The sequence below is a fragment of the Rhinolophus sinicus genome, chromosome 5 (genome assembly GCF_057876585.1).
Source record: "Rhinolophus sinicus isolate RSI-liver-muscle chromosome 5, RSI-T2T, whole genome shotgun sequence".
Lineage (NCBI taxonomy): Eukaryota > Metazoa > Chordata > Mammalia > Chiroptera > Rhinolophidae > Rhinolophus > Rhinolophus sinicus.
This window is the reverse complement of record NC_142505.1, coordinates 82,354,214-82,371,139: the sequence shown is the minus strand read 5'-3', so window position 1 is coordinate 82,371,139 and position 16,926 is coordinate 82,354,214. Positions and strand designations below refer to the sequence as shown.

Sequence of the window (16,926 nt, the reverse complement as noted above, 5' to 3'; positions counted from 1 at the left end):
GCATAGCTCCTGTTTCTTCCTAATCCTACTAGAAATTTCTCCTAATTGCCTCCTCATGGGTTCTAGTTCTTGAACTAAAATGTTTCATTCTGTTGTCCTCAAGGGGTAGAAGATAGGGTAAAGGGCTCTTCCAGATAATTCAAATGTATTGTAGACAGTTAAGATAGAACAAAACTCACCTTTTTGTCCCACTGAATAATTTACTTAATATCATCTCTCACTAATATGTTTCATTCATTTCACTATTAGGTGATTTATTTATTTATTTTTCAGTAGTAAGTGGAAACAGCAAGACCTGTAGGTGATCCAAGGGGTCTTATTTCCCCCTCATGGTAAGGGGATCTCTTGAGAACACTTGATATGGTTATCAAACACTACAAAGGCAGTAGTTTCAACACCAGTGATATTTTCCAAATCCATTCAAAATAGAAAATAAGAAATGAGCTTAAAGAAGCTCTCTCATATGTAAGATGTTATGGAAGACAAAAGAACCAGGTATGTCCAACACAGAACAAACATGGTGTGTCTTATCTAGTGGTGGTTCTAGAAGAAAAGATTAAGAACTCCTGTTGGTATGAGAGAAGAAAAGTGCTGCTTGTATGGTTCTGCCCCTAGTTACTATTTTTCTGTGCATCCTTCTTTGCCTTGATATGTGCTTTGGCTTCTCTAAAACGTTTTCTTGTTTTCTTTTTTAGACTGCCTATACATAAGACCAGGAAATTCAACTATATTAAAACATGAATAAGTTGATGACTGTTCTTTTCAGTGGGATAGTTTTTCCTTTCCTATTGCATCAGATTCTTGGCAAAGCCTATGGTTTGGCCAAAGCAATCCATTCTAGTGTTCCTGTGTTTAGCTTGTTAAACATATTGGCTCTTCAAACGTGGGGCCATGGAACTCAGCCCAGAATTAGTCACGTGTTTATAAACATTACTCAGCTGATTCAACAATGTAACAGAATTACAGGAGTCACCTCCCCCCCCCACCCCGCTCCCTCCTATGTCCCAACCCGAATAAAATGATAAAATGTAGAACACCTAAAACCAAAATATTTACAGAAAAAAGTCAGGAAGCACAAAAGGAACCTGAAGTTGATGACCTGGGTGTCCCTAAGTTTGTTCAGTGTCATCTGATTGAAATCCTATTGTTCTTATTGACATACTCATGATCCATAAAGAACTAAACCTGTCTATGGCCTATCTGCTAATGTCAGGTGAGATACATTGCAGGGGCTTGAAACTTGCTCGTTTATAAAATAATAAGGAATGTTTAACAAGTATATAACTAGTCTTAAAAGTGCTTTTTCAAGGCAGTCTAAGAATGGACTCAAAAGTGTAAAATGTGAGAAGCCCAACCTGGTTCAATATGATTGTAGACTGGGTGGTATCTGCATGACCACTGAAAGGATCACACCCCACTTCTAAACACTGTTCATCTTTTTATTGAATATTCTGGTAAATATTTCACATTAATACAGGCTACATTAAGTAGAGCCACTATATGACAAGAAATTTACTCAACTTTTTCCTTTTAAGTATGTAAACAACTGTACATGTATTTACCACCCTAAAAGGTTGAAACATGTAATCATCTAATTCTTTTCTGCATACAAGTAGCATTCAGTATGTTTAGCCAAAAGCACTAAGTTCAAAATGGCTAAACTAACCAGAGAACATAATCAGATGGATAGGAAATCACTTTTTTCTTATACAATGGGCAATCAAATTTCCATTGCTAAAGCCTCAGAGAAAATTTCTTAGTTAGGCACATTAAAAAAAAAAAAAAATCCCCAGGGTTCTTCCAAGGTCATAGGTTTCTCAAACAAGGCTAAAGAGTAAGACCTTCTAACTTAGTTGACATATTTGAGATGCATGTTTCCAATATGAGGTGCCCACGTGCCAGGCCAAATCTGAAAAGGGGGAGGAAAAATTGGAATTTCTAATTAGGAATCTTTCGACATTTACAAAATGAATATATAAATGCAATGGCAATTCACTGTTTCTGCCTCGGGAGAACACACATACATGAAATAAAATGTTTAGTAGCATCATCTTGATATTGAAAAACTTAAGTCAGATTCAGATGTTATGACTTTTGATATTCAGAACTTACACTACCCAAAGAATGACATGACAAATCTGAAAAATAAGAGCATTAAGTCCATTTTACCTGCTGGGCATCAGTGCATTCAGTTGAATTTTGAATAACTTTTATCATAGGGTTCCAAGCAGGATCTGGGTTGTGAAGTCCATTAAACAGTGGGCCTCCTGGCACATCAGCAAGTTGAGGATGAGAGGGTATTATGGTGCCTCCATACATGGAAATTGGCAGACCCTAAAACAGCAGAAAGAAAGGATTAACCATGAAGTAATTATAAATGATGATTCCATAATACCATCTTAGATCTCTCTAGTTTCCTTCATTCAAAGAACTCCAGAGGATCCTGTAAATACAACACTGTACACTGCTGAGAAACCAAAAGTGGTTCTCTGCATCAGCAAAACTTCTCAATGAGAAGAGAGAAAAAAACAACAACTAAATTCAGGATCAAATCATCAGGAAATTTCCCATATTTGATGAACACATATAATAACCTCAACTTTCCCATATTTTAATTTCACTAAGAAGCTTATGTTAAGACGAAAAGGGGAACGCTCACGATTGCTTACAGCCATTATCTGGCTTTACGGCAACCGGGAAGCTCTCAGAGCAGACAAGAGGGCAATGGGGAGCTCACAGCCAGCTTTTTGAGGGGCAGAGCCCTCCCTCAAAGCTGTGGCAGCAAAACCCAAACCTCTCAGGTGTTTTAGGAGGATGGGGGTATCTGTAGGATAGTTTGAGGACAAATCACTGTGGACAACATGATCTACTCGTGAAATTGGGTAAAAGATCTGGCAAAGTCACGGAAACAAATTAGTTCCACCAACAGGAAGAATTATATCAATACAAACTATCCCTTAACATGTGACTGCATTGGCTGGCGAAGTATTAAATAAGTTACAATGATGTTAGTCAACTCACTTTAGAAAAATCCACAAAACTGCTTGCCATAGGCTGATGAAAAATGTTAGAGGGGGCTACCATTCCAGAATCATCTCTCTCCATTGGCTGATGCTGGGAGAATGTGCTTGGGTCTGATAATGGTTGATGCATTGGATGGTTCCCTATCACAGACTGTGACCAACCTGATAAGCCTTCTGGAAAGAAGAATTGAGAACAGGGTTTGATGTTTATTTGGATAAAATAACAAAAACATTACCACTTGATCTTTTTTCATACTAAATTTTATTAAAATTATTCTTCTGAAGAGCTCAGGGCACATTCATGACAACCTTTGCAAACTGAAAAAAACAAGTTCCTGGAAAACTGGGTGAAGTCCTCTGAATACCCCAAATACTCGACCTTGTTCTTTAAGTGCTCCCTAAAAGAACTCAACTGATTGTCCCGTTCTACACGGAAAAGCTTAAGACGGAAAGGAATATGCTTTGAATCTTTTACTTCTAATCAACTCTATATTATTTTGTATGTATTATACATTATTATTATACATGTTACATGTAATCCAAACTAACATTCCAGAGTCTGAGACTGAATTGAATTCTTCAAAAGTAAAAACACCCCTACTGATGGTTAAATGTAGGAACTACATTGTTTTTATGGAACTAAGTTTTAATAGCAAAATCCCACAACTTACTTGAGATACCCCTACAAAGAGAGGGCAAGAGAACTGTACCTGACATAGCGTTGACACCAAATGACCAGATTCCACTGTGTCCAACAGGAGCGACAAAACTGGTCCCCACAGGGGCTTGTGCGACAGACCCTCCTTGCCGAATCCGGGCCAGTCTCTCTGTTCCGATTGGGGGAGGTATCTTCCGATCCTGACTGGCATTGCCTCCTTTTGGTTGGCCCAAGGTTGGTGGGGCAGAAGTGGCTGAAAGAGGTGAAGATGATCCCGAAGAAACAGATGGAATAGGAGAGTCACCTGGTGGCAAAATATTTCTCTATTGTTTTATTACATATAAAAACTAGTGATAAGAATATGAGAAACCTTGTTGGAAAGATCTATTCCACAACATAGGTTCTGTAAAGAAAAATTTTGTAATTTTATAAGCTCATTCAAATGAGAATATAAAATTCTGTAAACATTCTATACTACTTCTCTGCCTATGACAAGTATAAACAAATAGTCTAAAATAATTTTCAGATTGAATTGAACAAGATTAGAAGAAAAAAAGGTCATCTTTATTCTTACTCTAGATCTAAATAATCTTCTCAAATCATATATTGTCCCATTTTAAATTAACTTAAATGGCAATGTTGCACAGTACTTGGCATATTGTCTGCAAAACAGCTTGGCTCTTTATACCTATTAGTTGTTTTCTTTTTTCCCTCTCTACAGCCTTTTTTATCCATAAGGAAGAAAGGTCAAATATTAGCAAAGCATCACAGAATTCAATTCACAGCTTTGTTTCTTAATGGGACCATCGGGTAATATGGGTAGTTTTTATTGTTAAAAGGGCCAGTACTCACTAACTACCTCGTGATGCTCATTAAAAAAAATCAAATCTTGTTCAAGTCCTGTTAGAACTTCATTTATTCTAAGTACTGATATAATTAAGTCAGAACAGAGGAATACTTTTACTTATGAATGGCAATAATACGATTGCCTAAAATGTAAAAATAAGTGATCAGATATATACCAAACTGACCAGATACATAAATTCAACTTCTTTTCACACTTAAGAAATTATTTCACAATACTGCCCCAAAAGGTCCTTTTACAAAACTACTTGTAGTACCTCTTCTTGATCCATGCCCCAACGTAAACACGTCTGGCTTAGAAGAATAGCTTGACCCTTCTCAAGTTTTCTATCCTTCTAATGACTGACCATTTTTGACATGACTGCAATACAAACCTTGGGTACCTGCATACCATTTAGATTACTGAAGTTACAATATAGTGTTTCCTGAAACAAATGGTTTAATAACTTATTCAAGACTCTTTGGGATGAGTTCCTCTAGGATCCCTACATGAGTTTGAGGCGCTTGTCCAAGGATGGGGAGAAAAATGTTGTCTGTTGAAACTAGGGGTCCCAACAGGAGCTGGCCCTTGAAGGAAAACACGTGTTCCTGGTATGCCGGAAAAACTTGTCAGAGGAGCAGAAGAGGAGGATGGGGAGCTGCCTGATGGGTCAATGGATGGTAACCCTGAAATAAAGCAGGTCCAAAACATCCAATTAGCCAAGGCTTTAAAATGGAAAGTCCAAGGTTCACTTAATTCCTTTTTAAAAAGAAGAAAGCATGCAGTTAATTTTGTAGATCACAGCAGAAAAGAATCCATTTATGAGATACAATGTAGCCCAAACCCATTTTTTTCTTGCAGTCTAGAAGAATATCACCAAACAGCACTAGATATAGAAAAGTGAGTCCAATGTTTAAGAATGGTAGCCACCTGGCGTATGTTCTGGATACATCTCAGCTTTCACTGGAGAGGACTTGAATGAGAGCATGTTGTAACTAAGTGGTATCCATCAATAATTTCTGCTTTCCCTTGTGTGGCAAATCTCAAAGTACAGCTACGTTATCTATATAACTATAGTCATTTCCTATGGGAGATGAATAACAAAACCTACTAATGTTTACTTCCTAACAAGGAGGAAAAGCATACTATTAAACTAAATATATTTTCAGTACTCCACCTGATTAAAAAAAAAAATCAACAGCTGCAAACTATATCAAAGTTTTTATCTCGTTTGCATAAGTCTAAATTTAGCAGTCTTCTCTCAAATTCCATTACTTTCTCTGGAGAACTTATTTGGGAAAATAAACAAGGGTCTGGAAAAGGATTACAGGTGCTCATTTCAGGAAAAAGTAGTTAATATCAACATGGTCAAAACTTCAAAACATCTCCTAAGCAGGTCTTACTCATCTGTTTAAAGTACACAATTCAAAGGCTTTTAGTATTTTCACAGGGTGGTGCAGCAATCACAATCAATTTTAGTACATTTTTGTCTACCCTAAAAGGAACTCTGTACCTGTCAGTCTCGGTTGTCTTTTATCCCATATCTCCACCTCTAAGCAACCACTAACATACTACTCTGTTTCTATAGATTGCCTGTTCTAAAAATTTCACATAAATGGAATCATACAATATGTGGTCTTTTGTGACTGGCTTCTTTCACTTAGCATACTGTTTTCAAAGTTCACGTTGTAGCATAAATCAGTACCTCCTTTCTTTCTATTATATCTCATTATGTAGACATTGTATATTAATACATGATTATATATATTATAATGAAAATAATCTCTCATTACATAGACAACCACATTCATCAGTTGAGGGACATTAGGTTGTTTCCACGTTGGCCATCAGGCATAATCCTGCTATGGACATTTATGTACTAAAGATAGTGACAGTATTCCATCTGATAAAAAAAAAAAAATCAATAGCTGCAAACTATATCAGAGTTTTTATCTAGTTTGCATTCTACAATTTTTTGTGTGTGTGTAGACATATGTTTTCTCTTGGGTATACCAAGGAGTAGAATTACTGGATCATATGGTAACTCTGTTTAACTTTTTGAGGAACTGCCAAACCTTTTCCAAAGTGGCTGCACCATTTTAACTTTACACCAGAAGCATTTGAGGATTTCATTTTTTTCACATCCTTTCCCATCTTCTTAAGTATTACCATTTCTTACCTATAAACCAGGAGAGCAAACTACAGCCATGAAAGAAGGCCGTCAACAAAAGAAACCATACAAGTAGTTAAGAAATGAGGTTAAGCTTAATCAATCCTGGACCCCAGAAAGAAGGGCAAGGATTAATGCTTGCTTTTTAAATTATTATTAAATTAGCAATAAATAATTTTGATGTTACGGATCTGAATAGTTAAGGTCCCAAAACCTTGTTTTCTACCAAACTAGATGGATGATTTCCTTGACTGTTTTCTTTTTTCCAGACATTCCTCATCTGCACATCTTCCGGGATCCAGGACACGGAGTGCAAAGAACTCAAACACTAGAATGTGAGAGATCTGAAGTCCAACTCTGGCTAAGGTATTCTAAATTAACGTATTAGTTAGCACCAGTCAAGTTAAGAATTAATACTTTGTACCACAGCCTGAGCAGTGGCAATAAGCTCTTCTTTCACCCTGGGGCCTTTGAAAACCTCTATTAGTTTCCCCAAAATGAAAAATTAAAATAGATACCTATTTATAGAAAAGAAGAAAAAAATCCTAGAGAATATTTTGGACCATAGATGGTCTTACATAAGCTTGTATTTCTATTAGAAAGATGATATAACAGCTATGTTTTCCTGAAAAGACAAGTAAATGGAAAAATACCAGAAATGAAACCTAAGGCTATACAGTTCCATGAACTCACAAATTTTAAACAACATAGATTAATTTTTAATTAGCAAATAAGGAAGAATGGACTATGGGATAGTTTTTCAACTAGAAGAAAAATTCTAAGTGGCAATAGTTCTTACCCCCATTCTATGTCAGCCACAATTTCTAATTTATTTTTCAGCATAGTGCAGATGGGACTGAAATTTGGCTCTTAGACTCTGAAAAATAGATTCTGGCTTCAAATATCTCCAAACCAACAATAGCCTCATATCTTTCGATATACTTCTTAAAATGCTTCAGCAGCTAATTTCTGATTTTGAGGAAGGAACAGCTGACTCTAAGCTGGTCTTTTAAAAAGAAGAACCCACAAATGACTGGATCCCTTCAAACAGTTCCATCTAATATAAATAATATAGGGTACTATTAAATAACATCCTTTACTATTCGGTCTGAGCACCCAAGACTGAAAACAAGGAATGAAGATTATGAGCTGATGCCTAACCACCTTTGTAACTCAAACTTTCAAAATCTGAGAAATGTAAACAATCACTATGATTTTAAAAACTGTAAATTTGGAGTCCTTGAAGCATCCTGTAAGTCCTTTTTTATTAATATCATCTTACACCAATTATAAGAAAACAGACCTACACAAGGTCCTTGCTATGAGGAACAGAGATCATACAGAGAATATAAAGCAGCTCATTATATGTGAGTGCCTTACCTATAGCTACTTTTTTGCCCACTCAATCAGCAATCATTAAAGGGTCTTTACTATTTGTGACACACTGTCTGTCATATCTTTAAGATTATGCAATATTATGTACAAAATAAACGCTTTATTACTATTATTACCTTGGAGGATTAGATTATGCTGTTGGAGCCCCAAACGGAGCTGCAGTAATAGTTATAACTTACCAACTGGACTAGTAGAAACTCGCTGGGAAGGTGGTCTGAAGCCGGGTGCCTTGGAGTTGTCAGGGTGCACGTTTTCCAAGTGTCCAAGGACAGAGTTGCCCAGGAACGTTGATTGAACAGTGAAAGAGGCATCTGTAGCAACGCGTGAGGACAGTGGACCATCTCCCCAACCCTGGTTAGCCGGCACCTGACTGCTATCAAAAAGACTACTGAAGTGATTGAAAAGTGTGGCTGGGCCAAAGGTAGGTGGCAAAGATTTATTTGCTGGGTTAATGTGCATCTGAGAACCATTCATCATGTTCATGGCTGAAGAAAGCTGCACTGCAGCTGGTGGGCCTTGAGGTGGCGTTAAAGGAACTGGATTTGTAACAAAAATAGACTGGGGATCCTGGTGTAGAGTTGCATTTGGTACCACTGAGTAAAAGGAACCTCTGGGCTGCATTCGATGAGAAACTCGAGGTGCTGGTACAGCTAATTGAGGTAAATTATTGGTATCCTGATTATCAGCAGCAACCAATCTCGGTGATGCCAAAGTCAATGGAGCAGGGTCTGAATTAGACGCAAAAGGCATTGACATAGGACTTAAATCAGACACGCTGGATGGCTGGGCCTCCTCCTGTGTGTTGTTGGAGGGGGGAGTGGGACTACTGGAGGGGTGAGTTTCTGGAGCTCCTGGGGTGTTGCTGGCAGAGCTACTGCAGCCATTTGCAGTTGAAGATGGGGTACACAGGTTTGCCACGGGCTGGTCCTGTGTGGATCCTTTCTCTTTGGAGGGTGGCATGGCAGAGAAAGCCTCCATCTTTTGTGAAGAAAGCTGTGCTTGAGGAGTACTTGCAGGCAGAAATGTGGTGGGAACTTGCCCACTGGTGATAGGTGCAGAGGAGACCGAAGGCAGGGGACTACAAGTGCTTGTCACAGAAGAAATCACTGTTGCTGGAGGACTCGTCTTAGGCACACAGGCAAACAACTGCTTTCTGACTGATGAAGGAGTCCGGGTATTAGTCACACACAGTTGCTGACTGGCTGCAACTACAGAAGAGACAGTGATAGGACAACTGGCAGGAGCTAGTACGGCAGACTCTGAGGGTAAAACAGTTCCGTTCTGGTTAGGTAGACGACTTGTATTATTATGCTTTGGAGAGTTATTTGTGTTGCCAGGATTCACAGGTCTCACTGGGAATGGTCCCCAAGTGTTAGGAGAGGGTGTAAAGGTTCCTCCAAACTGGGCCATGGGTAAGCGAGGATGCCGAATCTGTTGCATAGTCTGAGCAGCCAGTAGGGCAAAATGAGGGTGGGGATAAGCTAAGGGTAGAGACACTGGGAAAGAAGAACGTACATTTGCTGGAACGTTCTTATTAAGTTTATTAGTGGGCGGGAACGTAGATAATGTTGTCGCCTGTGAAGTTACAAGAGTTGGAGCACCCAAGGGAAATGCGTTTTTACTGGAAGCTGCTGTGGTGCCTACTCCAGGTGAGAAGTTTGCATGGATGGATTTGGTGCTGGCAGGTGTTCTGATATGATTTTTAGGAATCAAGTCTTCCAGTTCCTTAGCAGGATCTTGAATAAGTGCATTGATAAGTTGAACTGCGTATCTTGTTGACTCTGTACCACCCCTGGGGAGAAAACAAACAAAAAACATAACAAAACAGGTAATTCTTGATTCTACCATATCTAACACAAGTATGTTTCTAATAAAATTTAATTTCCACACAGAACTAGCAAAACACATTACCTTATTGTGATCATTCTCTCGCCATTCTTATCTTTCTGTTTATCCACATCAATGTGGGCACCAGTAACATCTTGTATTGCAGTGATGTTGCATCCTCCTCTTCCCATTATCCTGGAAACCACTGAAGCTGGAACAGACAATTTCTTTGACCTAAAAAATGAAGACGATACATAAGCTTATGAAATCAAATGTCTTTATTAAAAAAGATGTCTCAGTAAGTATGTTCCTGGACATTTGTAAAATGATATTTCTCAAATCTTACAAAGGAAATTACTACAAGTTTTTATTTTAAAAACTAACTTCTTATATTCAATTTCGTAAAGGTAAAAATTACCCTGCCATTGAAAACAAAAATTATATTTAAATCACTCACGATCGAAGCACTCAAATTTGCCCAAAATGTCACAGGTTAACTCAACTGCAGTGACCATACATATTGACTCTTTCTAAATTAAAATAATGCATACCGTATTGTTAAATTTCATACTGAATAATAGAGGCTAGCGTATCAATACCAACAATATATACTTAGCAATAAAAAATAAAGCCTTAGATTTGAGCTACATAAAAAGCAACTCCCAAGTGGAGCCTGGGACTTCCACTTGTATGTGAGGCGAGAGGAGCCAGAGAGAAGACCAGAGGCTGACTTTGCGATCTGACAAGATGGCCTGACTGCCCCGCAGGATTATCAAAGAAACCGAATATTTGCTGGCAGACCCACATGAGAGCAAGACCCATGATCTTCAGGTTTTCATTGGTGGGCCCTAGGAATGATTCCCCCTTTTAGGGAGGGACCTTCAAACTTGAACTGTTCCTTCCAGAAGAATACCCAATGGTAGCCCCTAATTTTGGTTTCATAATCAAAATTTGTCATCTTAATGTAGAAAAGTTGGGAAGAATATATTCAGATATTTTGAGAGCTAGAGCGTGGATTAGGCTAATGTCATGAATAATACTTAAATCGATCTTATCATCAAGTGTGCACCCCTTCAAGACTTCTTTTTTATTTGCATTTAATGGACACAAAGTCTTAGAAACATTACAGAATAAAAGCCCAGACGTCTCAGTCTTTTGGTGATTAAATTGCACAGTAGCAAATCTAGATCTTGTCTTGATTCCCTGTTGTAAAGCATACATAGGCAGAAGCTAGAAGTATCATCTGGACTGTGTAAAAAACACATAAAAGCAATGGCCCCTCTCTGCTTTTATTATTTCCCCATCATGGTTTAAGTATAAAGCAGTGTGAATGAAGGTAGTTGTCAGGGTTAGCTGCAGGGATGTGGGATGTTTTGCTTTTTTTTTTTTTTTTTTGAGGAAGAAGGTAGTTTTCATTTTATATGTTTCCTTCCCCCTTTTTGTAGTGATCTATTTGCATTGGTTAAAAGCAGCTAACCAGTTCTTCAGAATACATTCTCTACATTAAACTTTATTTAAACACTGTAAATAAGACAAGCATGACTGAACCAAAACAGAATCATTAACAAACATCACAGCCCTTACTAATAACATTCTGACTGCCGTCAAGTGTACAATGTTCCCTTTAAGATCAAATTTGAAATCATTTTGTATGGTTTCTGTGAACGTCTGTAAATCTTATAATTTAATAAAGTATTTTTTGTTATTCTAAAGCCAACATTTGTTGTGTCATATAAAACACGCATGCAAAATTTACACATTGCTTCTAATTTTGCATTAGCCTACTTTGGATTTAGTAGGGCACTGCAGTTTAAAATAATTACCAAATTCAAACTATCTCGCAGGAGAACCTGTATGGTCTGTGAAAGTTAAAAAGACTAGTTCTACTTACCTTCGTACAACTTCTTTCCATCCTTCTTCTCTTTTCTGCCCCCTTTTAGGGCTAGTCAGGGTCAGCTTTATGTTTGGCGAGCTTAATGGCAATGACACTGACTTGTAGCTTGTTGATAAGGAATTAGGATTCACTTCGCCTTCAAGTCTGAAAAGATAGAAATATCAAGTCTGATAAGAGATCAGTTTTAACTTAGAAACTCAAGAGATGATTCCTTTATAGACAAAGTTATGCTGAAATATTTGAATTAAAATTTGGCACATCAAATTATCAATAATTCAGAAAAGCAGAACTAGGGCAATGAGTCCATCATCTATTTTAGTATTAAAATGGATTCAGAAGCCAAAAGTTGTACTATAATCAATAAAAATGACAGTTAAAAATCAAGATATGTTAACATTTTCAACTTCAAAATTGAACCATAAAAATTTCTAATAATCTCATTTCATAGCTAGCACACGATTAGGACACTGGTGAATTTCAGTTTTGAATATTGAAGACAGACAATGTACTGTACTTCAACTGTTCAACACAACTTGTGCTTGAAGAATGTCCTTCAAATTGTTGCGCCAGGCATGAAAAGGGACAAGTGGATGTGGCGTTAACAAGTCAGAAACATTTACCGAGTTTGAGTTTTAGAAGTGGCAGGACTCGTTTTTTCATCTTGGGAATTGAGTAGCAGTGAGGGATATCTCCGATCACTAGAGGAATTCATATCCATAGTGAAGTTTAACTCTTGGCTTTTACCACCACTGCTACTCTCACTGTTGCAATCTGTGCTGTCCAAGTTATCTGAATCACTATTCCCACCTGCACCACCACCTCTGGGTTCTCCATTTATTTTATTTTTATCTGCCTTTTGCTGTGCTAAGGATATATGTTGTTCTGGTAATATTAAAGGTGCAGTGGGAGGGGTCTCTTTTGTTTTATTCTTCTTGTTTTTCCGATTGGTGCTGGGGGTTGTCACCACGTTGGCCCTTTTTTTCCCAAACACATTGGTGAATGTTGCAGATGTTGCTGAGATTCCAATTGTGGTGGTGGTGGTTGCACTAGGAGGCTCTATGGGAACTTCTTGCTCCACTGAAATTATCAAAAAGGATAAAAATCACATTGTGAGCCAGAGATCTCAAAACACATTGTTACAGATATACCTAATATTTCATAATAATTCAGTCCTTAGGTCCTATTTTCCTTTTACCAGTATTCATTAGTAAATAAAGAAATCTTTACTGTTGCTAGTTAGAACAAATATACTGTATCATATTGTGATGTCTAAATTGGTATAAAATATTCACACTGTTACCATTCTCAAGATCTGAAATGCTAGTTTCATGAATTAACCAAAAATAACACTATAGTTTGAATTTAGGAAAATTTTCAAGTAATATTTTAGAATTAGAATTCAAATATAACAAAGTTATTTGCCAACTACAAGCACTGCCAGACTGTACACTAAACAACTCTGAGAGTAATGAACCCCAGCGCTGTATAGCTTCAAGCCTGAACCTTAGCTAAAAATTTATTGAGGAACTGGACCTCTCCTAGTTTCTGGGGGAGGAAAGAGTAGGGAAGAACCTGGCAAACCTTTTACTATATCGCTTTTAGGACATAGACAGTATTTTACAGGGTGACTTAAATTACAACTGAACTTCAAATTATGTTTGTATCCCCCCTTCTGTTTGTCTGTATCACTTTACAATGTATAAAGCACTCAAAATGAAGTTGCTAAACACAGGAGAATTTTATCACTAATTCAGTTGGGTCATTTCTCACCATCTTCATCATTCTCCTCCTCATCTTCATCCTCTGGCAGTTCCGAATTCTCCTTCGGTTTGTTTTCTTCATCCTCTTCCTGCTTCCTTTTCTGCTCCTCTTTTTTCTTTTTTCTCTTTTCTTTTCTTTTCTCTCTTTTGGCTGCAAGAGCCTGCTTTCTGCTCTCCTCTCTTGACTGCAAAATAAAGTATGTATATCATTTTACCAATAATGCAATAATTTAAAATAATGAATTAAATGAAATTTTTGTTTATGACATGAGGAGCTTTCCATGGATATGTCTCAAAACACATTTATAAAAGCAGCAAAAGGAAAAATAGATAAACTGGACTTCACTTTACAATGTAAAATATTTAGAAATATTTACTATAAGAGTTAATTGTCAATTTCAGATTAAAGTAATTGAATATTGAACTAGAATTAATTAGTGCTAATTAAAATTATTTTCCCACTCACCTTTTCCAGATCAAGTTCCTTTAAAAGAATACTTGCATTCTTGTTTGCTTCTGCAGCCTGCTGGTCTTTAGCCTTCACAATTGTCTCAACACACTGATGACATTTTTTTAACAGTTCCTGTAGTGGAAAATGGAATTATGTCAATACAGGAACATATAACATAAACAGGCCAAATAAAACTTGAGCTGATGAGCACACCAAAGTCCAGGGCTTAAAGCTCAAATAACTGAAAATTCATTAAATCAAATTAAACTGTCTTTTGAGTCTAGTTATGTATCAATCTTTTATTAAAATAAGGCACCATTTCCTAAAAAGTTTATGTGTTCTTAGAAAACTTTCTAAATCAGGTGAATGGTCTAATAATAAATTTTAGCTGCAGTCAGCGTAATTATGGTCCATAATAGCAAGGGAATAATTTATCAAAAGTATTAAACCCATTCTCCATTTACAAATGGAGAAACGAAAGCACAGAAAGATCAGGTGATCAGTTTCATAGAGGAGAAAAAGAACAGGTTGGTAATTGCACATTTGGGCATATAATTCCACAAAGAACAAAAATGTGCTTCAATGGCACATTAAACCTACCTTATCTGTAATCGTTGCTATGTATCTCATGCATTCAATATCAGAAGGGAACTGATTGACTTCCTTCACCAAATATTGAACAACTTTTACATGACCCTGTAAGGAGTACAAGAAAAAACACACAAAAGAATCCCTTGAAATTCTGCCCACATGCTTAAAAACTTAAGAGTAAAAGGCATATAGTAATACTCCAGGTAGTTTACTAAATTTAAAATTATGGAAATAAGAACAGCGTTGAGTTTATAAACAGAAAAAGATACGTACAAAATGCTCAAGAATATAAGTGGAGCAAAAGACATTTCTCCTGAATTTAATCTGCCCATTTCCCACTGAAAGTAAAAAAAGTTTTTGTAGAAAAACAGTATCTCCTAGAATAAACTGATAAAACAAAAATTGGTGATGTGAAATGAACCTCAGATTAAAAGAGAAATTAGTCCTAAAACAAAGAGGATATTCTAGACTTCAAAGCATTACTTTGGTCTCACATTTATGAGTCCTATGACTTGAATCTAGGTAACACACTTTCTTTTTTTAAGGAGGGCGTAGCTCACAGTGGCCCATGCGGGGATCAAACTGGCAACCTTGGTTTTATTAGCACCATGCTCTAACTGAGCTAACTGGCCACCCCAGGAAAACACTTTCTAAATGCCATTATCAGGGGCTAAATAAGCTAATAAATTGAAGTACATCTATTATAACATAACCAAACTTGCATAGTTTCCTTTCCTACTAAGGTTTTAAAACAACTTCAAGAATTAGTCTGATGGTGAGAATAATCAGGAAAGAGTTTGCCTCCAGGGCAGGGAATTAATTGAGAACAGGCAGGATGAAACTTTCTAGGATCATGAAAGTATTTTATATCTTTATGGGGTATGGGTACATGCATTTATCAAAACTCATTAGACTAGGTACCTTAGATTTGTGCATTTCATTATATGTGAACTACACCTCAATTAAAAGGAAAGAAAAAAATTGGGGAAAAAAAAATTAAGTCCAGAAAATGTTTTAAAATTTTCTTCTAAGACACATAACTTACACTGCTCTCATTCAATAGCTATTTAATTACCAACTAATATGTGTCAGACATTGTGCTAATAAACAACTGGGTATAAACAGTGGTGAAAAAGACAGTCATGAATCGTGGTCTTCATGGATCTTCCAGCCTAGTTGAGGACACAGGCATTAAAAAAGTAAACGTGTGTTTGAATGTATAATTATAAATTGAGATAAGGAAAATAATAATGTACTACAAAAGTGAAGGACCTTTTCAGATTGGGTGTTAGAGAAGGACTCTCTGAGAAGTGACATTTAAAATGGGAGCTAAAGGATGAGCAGAAGTAAGCCCGGTGAAGAGCAAGGGAAAGAACATTTCGGGAGAAAAAAACCAGTGAGTAAAAGCCTTGAGGCAGTTAAAATTTTAGTGCATTCTAGGTCAGTGGCTGAAGTATACTGAGCAAAGGGGAAGGGTAGCATAAATGAGTGGTCTGGAGAGGCTGGCAAGAGCCGTATCATGAAAGGCTTTGTAAGCCATATTAAGTAGTTTATAGTTTATCATAATTGCATTGGGATGGCTTTTTAAAATATAGCAGACAAGTGAGCCTTAAACTATATAGGAGGAATAATAAGTTTTTATAAAAGCGTCCACTCGTTTTTGTTCCTCCTTAGGTAGAGAAGACATCCATCTGCATATATCTGCCCTTAAATCACATGTTTTATGTACAACAACATAACAAAACTGGTCACCACACCAAGTGATTTAATAATAAAGTTGCTCATCGTCAGTGAACTACCATCTAGCTCTTAGATCTGGCCACAAAGAGGGTGGAAAGATAGCACTGATTTGTGTATAGAAATAGAGTCAATTGTCCGAGATCAACTTATCTTTCTCCCATGGTTTCAACTTAGAATTGATTTAAAATTATTCAATTTTATACCCCCCCCCATATCAAATTACCTTGCGAAATGCTGACATAAGAGGTGTGATTTTCCGGTTATCTGCTGCGTCCACATCAGCACCAGCTTGCACGAGCAATTGCACCACATCAAAATGACCACCATTGGATGCCAACCAAAGTGGTGTGTTTCCCTTCTTGTTATGAACATCAATATGGGCTCCCCTATAAAAAAAAAAATGTTAATATAGTTTGTCTCCTATGAGAAGAGGCAGACTTTGTCTCTTTTTCTCTATTTGTCTTTTATCTTTTAAAAAATATGCAAATCCTATGTTCTTTAAAATGTCAGTAAAATAGAATGATTTTATTAACTTTCAAGGCTCTGAAAAGTGGAAGGGATTACAGAAGTTCT

The 16,926-nt window shown here is 36.9% G+C and overlaps 1 protein-coding gene across 3 annotated transcripts in view; it reads right to left on the bottom strand.

The window, feature by feature from the left end:
* Positions 1-1,425: 1,425 nt before the first annotated feature.
* ANKHD1 (ankyrin repeat and KH domain containing 1) overlaps positions 1,426-16,926 on the bottom strand; it is a 104,077-nt gene continuing 88,576 nt past the window's right edge. For 2 of the 3 annotated variants that reach the window (XM_019740240.2, XM_074313638.1), the window contains 13 exons: positions 16,577-16,739; positions 14,623-14,718; positions 14,038-14,154; positions 13,582-13,756; positions 12,432-12,888; positions 11,809-11,955; positions 10,002-10,151; positions 8,270-9,882; positions 5,035-5,211; positions 3,734-3,934; positions 3,022-3,197; positions 2,170-2,334; positions 1,426-1,909 (listed from right to left, as the gene is read on the bottom strand). In XM_019740240.2, the coding sequence (XP_019595799.2) occupies positions 1,850-1,909; positions 2,170-2,334; positions 3,022-3,197; positions 3,734-3,934; positions 5,035-5,211; positions 8,270-9,882; positions 10,002-10,151; positions 11,809-11,955; positions 12,432-12,888; positions 13,582-13,756; positions 14,038-14,154; positions 14,623-14,718; positions 16,577-16,739 (3,697 nt within the window). In that variant the 3' untranslated portion in view covers positions 1,426-1,849. Of the gene's footprint in view, positions 1,910-2,169; positions 2,335-3,021; positions 3,198-3,733; positions 3,986-5,034; positions 5,212-8,269; positions 9,883-10,001; positions 10,152-11,808; positions 11,956-12,431; positions 12,889-13,581; positions 13,757-14,037; positions 14,155-14,622; positions 14,719-16,576; positions 16,740-16,926 lie in introns of all 3 variants that reach the window. The other variant, XM_019740239.2, reaches the window with a different exon arrangement.